The sequence below is a fragment of the Bacillus rossius genome, chromosome 3, assembly GCF_032445375.1.
Source record: "Bacillus rossius redtenbacheri isolate Brsri chromosome 3, Brsri_v3, whole genome shotgun sequence".
Classification (NCBI taxonomy): domain Eukaryota; kingdom Metazoa; phylum Arthropoda; class Insecta; order Phasmatodea; family Bacillidae; genus Bacillus; species Bacillus rossius.
Window position 1 is genome coordinate 25,229,542 of NC_086332.1, and position 13,276 is coordinate 25,242,817.

Sequence of the window (13,276 nt, forward strand, 5' to 3'; positions counted from 1 at the left end):
TTGCTATTTAACTTCTTCCAATCTGTGTTATTCTGTTAAGGATAGGACGATGATAGGAAAAGTAGGAAACGAATGGGAGTGTTTCAAGTTTAATGTGCCTGGAAAAAGTCAAATCGATGGTTGTCCCAATCGAGTGGAAGAGAGATAGATGCGACGCAAGCGTACAATGAGCGTAACGGGACACAGCGTAACGGGACAATTTGCGTAACGGGACACTTTTCCGTGCGTGCAGCCGGCGTTCATCGATTTATTAGACGTTGTCACGTCAATAAAACCTCATTTCTGTACGTTGCTCCCTTCAGAACCGATACACACCATTTTGCCCCATCCTTTATGTTTAAATTATGGTTGTGTTTGAATACACGCATTTGAGATTTTTGTTTTTAGATTGAAAGTTCAATGGCTGAAGTCCTTTCAGCACGGACCACACGAACGTGGACCCTCTGAAAGGACGACTGGCGCGGGGACGCAGCTGTCTCCTGACCTGGTGCTGGCGGCGCCGTCTGCCGAGTCCTGCGCCTCGCGGGCCGAGTCCTGCGCCTCGTTGGCCGAGTCCTGCGCCTCGCGGGCCGAGTCCTGCGCCTCGTTGGCCGAGTCCTGCGCCGGGATCATCGCGCCGGTCCCTGCCGGCCCGCCGGCTGTCTTCAGCTCTGCGCACAGGCAAGTTCGCGCCCACCTCTCACCGGCTCCCCTTATCGCGGCTGATAACGACCGCCTCCCATCACGTCACGTGTGGGACATCGCCGGCGCAAGCTTCCCCACTCCTCCGGGCCTGTTCCACACTGGCGCGGAGACGAAGAAGGATCTCCCGGGACGTTTCAACATCGCGTCTGCTGCTTCCAACAATGCACGGAAACGTAACAAATGGCAACCAATAGGCTTGCGTTCAAATATTAATTTAATTTTAAAAAATACATATTATGTGTCTAGATCAAAACACAGGAAAGAATTTGCACATATAATAAATTAAAGTACACAAACCGAATAGAACACTACGTATTCTTGTATTTGAAATATATATTTAACGTATTTAGAACATAAACAAAAAATTGCTATCACCGCAGCCAAGCAGGCCTACTCGACTTCTATTGGTCGCACGGAGAAACGTAGACGGAAGATCTCAGCATTGCCGAGCTAATCCGTGCGTGCTACTGTAGAAACTCTTGTTTCGCGAGATCTGGTTGTGTTTCCGTGGCACTGTAGAACGGGCATGAGTGCCGAAACCACTCAGGGCAGCCCCGAAGTCGAGAGTAACGTCCACACGACAACGATGTGATTAGAGGCGGTGACACAAGACGACACAAATCAAGGCAATTTAAGTCTCGGTCTCACAAGCCGAGTGGTTTATTTAGTTTTCTTGTCATCACTTTTAACTAAGGGATTTTTCTGTAAATTAATTTTGATAGCTATCTTGCCATTTTTGTTGATTCACACATTTTCAAAACCAAATATTTGCTAAACGTTATTTTCGAGCAGGAACAGATATCGCAAGTGATCACAATGATGAACTGATGAGTGTTTTTTTTTCTTTTATCGCTATCAAATGATATTAAAAAAACATATCTTAGAAGATTATAGACGATACATGAAAGCCAAGAAAGCTATCGGAATAAATTTACAGGAAAAGCACTAATAACAGTAATGCCAAAAATAAACTTAAAAAAAAAAAACCAACTCCAACTCGGCGTGTGAGACCAGGCCTTTAGAAGGAATTAGCGATGGCCGAATGGTACAAGGCGCCGCTATCAGTTTGACCCAAACAAGGATTATAATCTGGTTCATCTGTAATGCGAGTTCAATGACATGCCTTCGTGATCTTCATCACATGCAATAGTTTTAAAATCGACCAGTTCAACATAACACCAATTTCAACATTTAACATCGACACAACTCTCATATTATTACTACTTTCTACCTCGAAATCACTTCAGGCAAAAGCGAAAATGATTGCAAGTCATAGCCTACAACAGGAAAAAATATTTTCTTTAAATTAAATATTTAAAAAAAAAAATTCTAGACAAGTATAAAATGAACTCACACCAAAAAAAAGTCCGAAAAGGTTTTTTTTTCTTGAAGTTTTGCTGTTTAACATTTTACACAAATATCATTAAGATCCCCATCTACCTGTCCACACATACGGAATATAGGTACTTCAAATACCAAAATAAAGGTCCTCTAAATGATCCGAATATGCGCGAGCATATCCTTGTTTACAAAACATTTGGTATCTCAAGACGAGACCAACCATCTGGTAGGCAAGATTATTATTTGGAACTCCACTTACGAACACTTACACGAAGTTTATTCAAGATTGCGCTTCACCAATAAGTTACTGGGGTAATCTACAAGTCCAAACAGAGAGAGCGGGATTCATGACTGCTCATACATAAAGAGCCAAAAACACGCGATACCAATACTATTCGTGCGGATTTAGTCCACCGCTACGCAAGAAAATCTCGTCGCACTGTACATGATAAGAAGAATCGCGCCAGTATACTAAATAATTAGCAGCTTCACAATACCGCGTGTTAGTCCCTAATAATTTAGTAGTGAAAGAATCCTTGCAGTGTAATAACGAAGATAGGTTTTTTAAGAATCGGGAATGTATTTATTAGCCAAGTATTAAATTTTTTTAAAAAAAGGGACGAACTCTAGCTGAAACCTTCGAAAGGGTTTTTTTTTTGTATAGGACAGTGTCATTCACCTAAGTGCACGCACGCACTATAGGAAGCGACTTTTTTTGACGTGACAACGTCTGATAAATCGATGAACGCCGGCTGCACGCATGAAAAAGTGTCCCGTAGCGCACATTGCCCCGTTGCGCTCATTATACGCTTGCGCCGCATCTATCTCTCTTCCACTCTATTGGAACAACCATCGATTTGACTTTTTCGAGGCATATTAAAATTGAAACACTCCTATTCGTTTCCTACTTTTCCTATCATCGTCCTATCCTTAACAAAATAACACAGATTGGAAGAAGTTAAATAGCAAACATGTTTAAACATTATACTTAAAATAACCTCTTCGTTAAAGTAATAAACATATTTGAATTGATGAGTGTAAATAAAAGTACATTTATCAATTAAATTGTAGATTTCATTTCACTCCTTTTTTGTATCCATACAAAATAGTGATAATTAAATAAAAATGATTCGATTTTATTCATAGAAGAATGCAATCATTTCATCAATATTTCGTTATGACGTTGTCACGTTAAACTGTGGTCCGTAAACCGACTTTACAGACAACCAATTTTATTTTCCTGTTGTATTTAAATATTTGTAGCTGAAAGAAAAGGAATTCAGAGTGTTACTTAGATGACTAACACCTTTGAATATATATACTGTATAGAAGTCGCGAGTGGATAGGATTTACTCTACGTTTTTTCAGGAGCGTATGATGAGCAGCTTGGGAACTTCACCGCTGCAGTGCGCTGCCGTAACGCCCTGTATCGTCTTATGTTGTTATTTACACGTTAGAGCGCAGCACTGTCGCCCGCTGTCATTCCCCGCATTCCCCGACCGATCATTCGCTGCAGCTCAAGGTCGTTCAACGGGAGGGGGAAGGGGTGTCTGAAGAGTTCGACACTTGTCCGCCAGGGACCACCACCAAGTCGATGCCCTAGAGATGTGTGGCGATTGCGGCGGTGAATTAACCAACTACCTCAAAACCGTATTAGAAATTTTAACGTTGGGCTGGCGACTTCTATACAGTATACATATTCAAAGCTGCAGCTCAAGGTCGTTCAACAGGAGGGGGAAGGGGTGTTCGAAGAGTTCGACACTTGTCCGCTAGGGACCACCACAAGTCGATGCCCTAGAGATGTGTGGCGATTGCGACGGTGAATCAACCAACTACCTCAAAACCGTATTAGAAATTTTAACGTGGGGCTGGCAACTTCTATACAGTAAATATATATATATATAGCAACTCCAGACTGGTGCAGGGGGCATGGCTGACCTGGCGGCTGCTCGTAGCGCGGGCACTCGTCGCTGAGCGCGGAGCCGCTGTCGGCGCCCGGCTCGTGCCAGCTCCACACGCCGCTCGTGGCAGAGGACCTGGTGGACGAGGAGCGCGCCGGCCGCTCCGGGGGACTCTCCTCGAAGCCGGCGTCCTCCTGCGCCGCCGCCTCGCGGCCGCCCGCGTCGTCGTACAGGGCCTCCTCCGCGCCGTCTGCAACGACTACAGCTATAGCCAGGGCCGCGCGCGTGTGTGTGTTTCTGGTGGCTCGTTACCAGAGACCCGGAATATTAGCGGGTTCCTCTGGCCTCCTGGATAGAATTCAAACACATATACCTCTTAGATAATTTTTCTATTGGCTTACTGTTCATCTGGACGAATCTCAACCAGTTTATAAACCCTCAACCAAAGAAGGGTCGAATCACAGACACACCATCTGAGACGACTTACAAGTCGGCAGCCAATGAACTTGCGTTATTTGCCCCAGTGTACAGGGGTGTGTGCAGTCTATCCTGAAGGCCATTGAAACCGCGAATTTTGCAGGTCTCTACTCATTACTAGAGACCCGGAAAATTCGTGGTTTAATGACCTCTAGGATAGACTCCAATATCCTCTACACACTCGGGAAAATGCCAACTGTTCATTGGCTGCTGACTTGTAAGTCGTCTCAGATGGTGTGTCTGTGATTCGACACTTCTATTGAGTGAGGGTCTCTAATTGACCCTCAGTCCTCCAGATTAACAGTGAACCAATTACAGAAGCAGCACTAAGGTATAATTATTTGAATTTTTAGCATAACACGAAATGAACCCGTGAATTTTCCTGGACTCTACTCATTACTAGGGGCAGGCATTTTTCGCGAAAAGATCCGAACAATTATTAGACTGCAACGAGGTATACCCGGACCTGTGGTTTCTTCCTTGTGACTGGCGACCGTCTGCGAGAGAAGTCGTTTCCTTGTTTGACCGAGCCACTCAGGACGCGTTTTCTTCCTCACTTAATTACTGTGATTGGTGGTGTAACAATCGATATGTACCTGGGAGAAACTCGCCCAATCACGAAACACAGACGGTGATACAGTGTTTTAACTTTCATCTAGTCTCGAAATCTTTTCGCGGAATCTGCATGCCCGTACTCATAACACTGCTAAACTTTTCACCTTAAATATACGAAGAACGCTGTTTGCAAACTATCCAGCAATCTTCGTAAATTTACGGCTATCTTCTTAAATGTACGGACACTCAGTTTACGTTTTTTTTTTTTTTTAGAAAATGAATCCAACAGAATTTCCTTGTTATATTAACAAAAAATTCCAAAAAAAGGTACATCTACAGCAATAACTCTATTTTTTTTTACCCACTGTGTGTTTACCTATGTTTTGAACGAATCATACTACTCGGAAGTCGAAATACAAAGATTAAGTTATTTTACATGAGGAAGATCCCTTCGTTTATGCGAGGCAAAGTTCTGCGTTAAAAATTCCGTTAACTTAATGTAATTATAACAGTCTAGAGACTGCAATAAGGCATGCCCGTGCTAGCGATTGCTTCCTTGTGATTGGCGGCCGTCTGCAATAAAGTCACAGCCCTGTTTAACGGGCTTTTCAGGACGAACTGTAAGGCTATTATTAGAGACCGGAAAAATTCGCGGGTTCAATGACCTGTAGGATGAACTCCATAGTTATACGTACACTCGGTCAAATGTCACCCACTCATTGGCTGCTGTGTTTTTAGACGTTACAACGTAGCAGCCTGTGATTCGATAAAGCTATGGTTGGGTGTTTCTCATTGGCCCAGAGTCATCCAGGTGAGCTGTGAGCCAATAGTAGAGGCAGCACTAAGGTATAACTATTTGTATTTTAGCCTATCGCTAAATTATTTCGCGAATTTTTCCGGTCTCTAGCAATAAGGCATGCCCGTGCTAGGGATTGTTTCCTTGTGATTGGCGGCCGTCTGCAATAGAAGTTACTGTCCTGTTTAACGGGCTTTTCAGGACGACTGTAAGGCTATTATTGGTGTGCTGAAGTAGATATGTAAACCCAACCAACACACAAAGTGCTACGATGTTTTTTAACACACAGCTGGTCTGGAGATCTTTTGACGAAAAGTACTTGACCCCACGTAGAGCCTCGTTGGAGACCCCCTGCCATGTGACTCAACCATAGGCAACCTGGTATGTACATCAAAACTTCGAACCAATAATGGCAATGACTAAACAACCTGTCGTGCGCATGCCACGTGGTAAGAAGGAAAATCACTTCGTGATATGATTAAGTTAAAATATGTAAATATACCTCTAAGCTTATTACTAGGGGCATGCATTTTTCGCGAAAATATCTGAATGCCTATTAGACTGCAATAAGGTACACCCGCTTCAGCGGTTTTTTCCTTGTGATTGGCGGCCGTCTGCGAGAGAAGTCGTCGCCTCATTTGACCGAGACACTCAGGAAGCGTTTGCTTCCGCGCTGAGTTACTGTGATTGGTAGACATGCACCTGAAATAAACTCACCCAATAACGAAACAAAGACGATAGTACAGTGTTTTAACATTCAGCTAGTCTCGGAATCTTTTCGCGAAATATGCATGACTTATTACTAGAGCCACGGAATTTTCGCGCATTCATTCAGTCGCAAGCTAGAATGCAAACTTCCAAACTGTGGCACTGTGTTCATGATTGGACCGCAGTTATCTGGACACGCCCCTCTACGACCGTCAGCCAACGATGTCCAGCCAGGAGAGAAGTAAGCGAATCAGGTAGTGCCAAATAACAAGGATAAAAATGTTCTCGCTTAGAAATCAACCAATGGGAAAGTAAACATGGGTCGATCACACCTATAACATTGAATTCTAACATGAGGCCAGAGGAATCCGCGAAATTTCCGGGACTCTACTTATTACGCTAACGGCACACAGTTTATAGGGAATACTCTTTACCAATGAGAACCCCTGCACTAATAATGTACCGAAACCTCTTAGTCGGTAGCCAATGAACACGTGGCATTTGCCCGAGTATACATAGGTTGGTGGAGTCTATCCTAGAGTTTTTTAAAATACGAATTTTTCCGGTCCCCTAGAGGTCAGTGATGGAGATGGCGTCTAACAGCCGATACGCAGGTCACTATACTTCGAGTATGAGCAGCACACTGGAGTCTAGCGTGGTGATCTGAAGTACAGATAAATGATAGGTAGAGACCTGTAAAATTTGCGGATTCATTTCGCGATAGGATAGAGTCCAAATACTTTTCACATTATTTTGCTTCAGTGATCGGGCCACCGTTTATCTGAAGGACTCTGGGCCAATGAAAAATCTTTAACGGAAGAATTAGCGAATCACGATCATTCCAGTCAACAGGTGTTTGGAGTCTATCCTTTAGGGATTTGAAATCGCGAATTTTTCCGGTCTCTAATGATAGGGTCTCTAAGTATAGTGCATTGGGGCCAATCTGAACATTTTGGAATCCACGTCGTCTGACAGATATTGCTGCCAACCACCACACACAATACAGCGTATTCGGATAAGTAGTTTCGTACATGAACGTCTTCTTGACTGAAAGAAAACTCTTGGTAATAATTGCAAAGGTGTTCGAACTGGCTGGAATGAATGCACTATGGACGTCACACCGGGGCACGCCAGTCCATCCATTGCGTGGAACGGAACACACGAACTGACTGGCCGGAAATCCATTGTGTCCTGAGAGAGTTTTCCTGCCTGGCAGCTGCGGTAACCAGTGTTGCCAATGCAGTTGTTCATTTTCATCAATGTGTAAAGCAAAAAAAAACACGCAGAAGTATAGTTTTACGCCAGCCAAAATGGAACAAAAGAGCAGCGAAACTTAATTGTTCTGGAGTTATAACTGTTCCTTAAGTGATACCCGTGACAGCTTAATGCAAATAAAAGGGCAGACAACTAACTGTACACACTTCTTATATCATCTGAAAAAACTGAAGGCGTATTACTAAAGGGAAAATTACATAAAGACAGACCACCTTTAATAAGATTTCAAGAACGAATAGTGAAGATAAAACAAAAAGTTAAGTATCTAGGGGTACAAATCACAACGGGAACAGGATACCAAGAACACATACAAGAAGCATCACAAAAGGCCCTACTGTTAATGCAAAAAATAAGGAGTCATAAACCTACAAATGTAGGATTGAGCACTAATACTATGACAACACTGTACAATGGAGTATACCTGGGCATACTTACCTATGCTTGCTCAGTCTGGTATGAACTACTACGCAATTCACATGTAAGAAGAAGGTTAAACTCATCCCAACGAACAGCTCTAATTGCTGTAACAAAAAGCTACAGAACTACGTCCTTAGAAGCACTGCAGGTTATCGCTGGAGCCTTACCTATAGACCTACTAATACAAGAAAGAGCAAAAGTTGTGATATTAAAGATGAACAAGGAATACACTGCTTCAAAATATCGCAGAATTCACATAGAAAATATTGAAATCTGGCAAGAAAGGTGGCGAAACTCTGACAAGGGAAGGCATACACACAATATATTCCCTTCAATAGAAGAACGGATGAAATTTTCATGGATAAGTACTGACCACTACACTTCACAATTCCTAACAGGTCACGGGAATTTTAAACACAAATTAAACTCTTTTAACTTAGTGGAAAGCCCTATGTGCCCTGTGTGCATGGAAGAAGACACAGTAGAGCATGTTCTAAATGATTGCGTTAAAATAGAAGACATACGAAACAAGTACACAAGGAAGATGGCTATGGAGGATGTTGATATTAAGGATATTAATCAAATTGTGAGAGATAAGAAGACTTATGACATATGGAGAAATTACACCTTTGAAGTATCCAAGAGACTGGAGCGTTTCGATAGTTGGATGCACGAACAATCTCTGATGGAAGATCTGCTTTCCGATACGGAATAACTTACTACAGAAAAATAAAATAACTCTTTGAATCTCCTACACAAGTTTCTTTGGCTGTTCTTCTTGTGTATAGTGTAATCGAACAGCCGGAATATTATATCAAATTAGATAAATGAACTGAAAAGAATTAATTAAGAATAAGAGAATTAAAAATATACACCAGATCTCTCTTTGAAAATAAGAATAAGAATTATGACAGAATAACGCCCTGGAAACCTGTATAAGCAAGCTAAAAGGATATGAATTATTATATAATATAAACTGTATTATATTATATAATATATATATATATGTGTGTTAAAAATATAATCATGTGTGCAATAAATATAAATAAACTACTCTTGCAAACCTTATAAAAAGGATTATATCCAGAGTAGTCTTTAAGTAAACATACATAATCTATAATATGATTATTTTCTATAAAGCTACAAGATAATCTGTACACTCTATTGAGAATCAGCTGTACTGATTTCGACAGTCCTTAAACATACATTATTACTTTGACAACTGAATACTTATCAAATAAAACAAACAATTATACGCGTAGCATTAGCCTAGCCAAATAGCGTGGAATTTTTTTTGTTTTGTTTTATAAGAACTGAAAGATGTCAACGTCAAAATTTTGGCATAAATATCTTGAGGTTAAGTAGTTCAAAAAATTATATATATATATATATATATATATATATATATAATTATCGCCTCTGCTGAAATGCACTGATAAATTTTCAAGCTTAAATATTGAACAAGGTTATACCTATCTGGAAAATATACTTCCAATGGTTACAACAAAAACGTTTATCTTTATTTCTACTTTCAAATGTGTGCATAAGTTATTCGCCAACTTTACGTCAAGCTAGAAACCAACTTACCATATGCTATACATTTTTATGTGATGTAGAACAAATACTGTTTTCTAAGTCACAAATGGAGCATAATTTGTGACAAAGTTTCACTTCGAAATTCTGATGTGTGGTCTCCAGCTGTCAAATTGCTACAATCATAATCAAGGACTGTAGCTTTTTTGTTTACTCAGCACAAATTTTGAAATGTTGTATGTGGGCAGTACTAATTGACCACTAATTCGTGACAAAGAATTCGTTCTAAAAACTTGACGTCAAGTTGGCGCCCAACTTACTATATGTTGTAACTTTTTGTGTACTGTAGCATAATTTTTTTTAAGGACACAAATTAGCACAAATGGTGCACTATTTCTGACAAATTTTTAAATTGAAATTCCAAAGTGTGGTTTGCCAATTTGGCACACGTTCGAGGAGGCGACAGCTGGGCAGGCTCCGAGAGGCGCCCATAGCAACGAACTTCAGTACTAGCACATATTCGTGTTAGTGTATTGGGCTAAAGGTTTTTTCAGTATGAGCCAAACGCGGTGAGCGTGTCAGGCGGGAAAGGATAAGTAGGAGGGGGGAACACGTACTGGGGCGCGGCCAAGGAGGTTGGAAAAAATCTCCTTGGATGCAGCATCCTTTTTTTCAAGCGCTCTCCCCGTTCAAGATATATGTTGAACACGTAGTGCTTAGCTAGAGGTACGCATAAATACAAACAAGCGTCGTTACGACAATTGATGTTTTAAGAACAGATGATGTGTAACCGTAGGGGCCACTGTGAGTAACGCATTTCCATCGCACTACGGAGCCCAACTTGCAAGACTTTTAACCCGCACTATACACTTACCTTGATTTACACGACTTTTCCTGTGATGCCTACAACATGCATAAGTATACATTCAATAAAATTGGGTTATTACTATGCAATTGTACCTCGGAATGTTAAGTCATGTAAAATGTCACTTAATGGCGACAGTGTTTATGGCTCTAACTCGTAAATTAAAATTGTGTCCACTTTCTCGCCCGTGGTCGTCGCTTGTTTTTGGATGAGTGCCCACCCGTGCACTGTCTTGCATCAGCGAGAGAAAGTGAACTCCGCGCCGACAGACGGACGCATCACGTTGCGTGGACTGGGCCATCGAACTGCATGTGCAATGTTTTCTTAGATTTCCCTTCGATGCCACGCCTGCCAGTTCCGCAAGCTTTATTTACAGTGGCATCCTGGCCACTTTAGTGTTGTCATGATGTCGTCTCACAAAAAAACCACGTTTACGAAATAAATTAACATGTGATACTTTATTTTGGTCTCACCATGTCAAATATATTTAAGTGTGATAGTGCATTATCAACATAATTAGGGTTCAGGGATACAATAACATCTCCTCAATAAATCATATGACCTTGCCGCAATAAAAAAAGGCTCGCGCTTATGCAGCAGAGTGTGAGAGGGGAAAAAAAACCATTCACATCAGCTTGAATGCAAGAATGAATGAGTGGATGAATAAATTAATGGCCAGTAGCTGGGGAGAATACAGGATTAAATTCGGAAAGAGGAAGACGCAGCACACTAGGAGTCTGGAATACCCGCTTCCCAATAAAACCGAAGGAACGGGACTTAGTATCTAATAACATAGATACTAATATATATATGATATATATACTAATATATATATATGTATACTAATAACATAGTCCACACATGATAACCAGATTAGATTTCAAACAATTATAAATCCGTCTTAGTTTAATATTTAAAATATAAAAAATGGTTCCAAATTTTACTTCAGAAGTAGGTATTTGGTTTTATTCTAAGGTATCTTTTATAATTCTGGGGGGGGGGGGGGGCGGCCACGTGCCCCCTCCCCCTTTTTCCCTACCCTCTCTTTGTGGATCCGCCTTTTGACTCACTAGAGACGACAGAAGTGAAACGGACGCGACTAAATGCAAGGTGAGGGAACGAGGAACTGTATACACACAAGGAAACCTGCTGGCCATGCTGTCAACTGCGACTGAATACATAACTGAATCCGCTGGGAGTAACACGGGAGGCCTCAAGCGCGAGGGGAGAAGTGCAGGCTGGTCGCGAGGCCAGCGAGGCGACTCCCCCGCCGGGCATGAGGACAGCGAGGCGACTCCCCCGCCGGGCATGAGGACAGCGAGGCAACTCGACCTCGCGGAGAGGAAGGCTGTCTGTTGGTGACACACGCGGGACCGCCAAGAGGCGCGCGCATACAGAGCAGGCGGGCCGAGGCGGGCCCGCGAGACGCGGCGTGACTCAGCAGTCACCTCACGCGCCCCATGGCCTTACGGCCGTGCGTGCGTGCGTGCGTCATCCGGCGCCGCGTCGCAGGAGTGCCGACACGCGTGTTCCCCCGGGATGGCCCGCGCGCTCATGCGAGCTTCCTGCGTTCCCGCGCCGCGCACCTGGTCCCGCCCGGCTCCACCCGGGCCCCGTCACTGGATGCGCTTGTCGTACACTAACGATTCGTCCGTGCCAACATCAGAATGTCATTCACATTCAGAGCAAAACATTAAGTACGTACCTATTTTATTATCTTTGAAAGATTTGTGCAATGGGAGTGCATGACTTGATGTAAGCTTTTGGACATACGCCATTGCTATGCACATGTATGTCTGTGGAAGAAAACTACAAAAAACACAAATGACAAAAAAACATACATTAAGCAAAAAATTGCTGTTGTCAGGATATAAACACCACACAATACTCCACAACAGGAATATGGTCAACAAACAAAGAAAAACAAATGTTGTGGAGTATTGTGTGGTGTTTATATCCTGACAACAGCAATTTTTTGCTTAATTTATGTTTTTTGTCATTTGTGTTTTTTGTAGTTTTCTTCTACAGACATACATGTGCATAGCAATGGCGTATGTCCAAAAGCTTACATCAAGACGTACCTATTTTTTTATAACGTGACTTGTGAATAGGTAACTGTAATTTTACTTTCTTTATATAATTATTTTGACTCGTACAACATTTTAATGTTGAAAATACTTTTTAACTTTTTCTATAAAGTGTGTAACAACAAAGTTTAGACCGTCAAGGTTGATGTCCTTGAATTTTTTTTAATCGCTCTATTCATCAGATGATTTTGTTTTGTATTTATGCCTCTCTCGTGTATTTAAAATTATAATAGAATGCTTTGTTATGTGTAGCGTCTAAATGTATAGGAATCGGAAATCTCGGTTAACGATTTTGTTGAAATAGAAACATTTATGTTAATTTTTTCGTGCCCACGCGTGTATACAGTTCTTTCTTGAAGTCACTAGTTATTAGTACAATTTTTTTTTGCTTATTTGCGGTATTTATAGATGCCACTTTCAATAAAGCTAGTTTGTGTAATCGCATTAGATAGACATTTATGTAAATTAATATCGCGATTTTAGGAGCCAAAAATGGTTAAGTATTGTGAAACAACTAAGTTAACCTAACATTCTTTTAGTTCATCAAGAACATAACCTTCCATCGCTAGTAAATCCTTTTGAAAATCCTTAATTTTAATGTCATGAGTATCAAGACACGAAAATACCAATTCGACGA

At 41.6% G+C, this 13,276-nt stretch overlaps 1 protein-coding gene across 1 annotated transcript in view; it reads right to left on the minus strand.

The window, feature by feature from the left end:
* The window catches only part of LOC134530034 (ephexin-1-like), a 69,236-nt gene that overhangs the window by 29,796 nt on the left and 26,164 nt on the right, over positions 1-13,276 (minus strand). The window contains exons 3-4 of the mRNA XM_063364562.1: positions 3,964-4,176; positions 485-650 (exon numbers count right to left, since the gene is read on the minus strand). Coding sequence (XP_063220632.1) covers positions 485-650; positions 3,964-4,176 — 379 coding nt within the window. The remainder of the gene's footprint in view (positions 1-484; positions 651-3,963; positions 4,177-13,276) is intronic.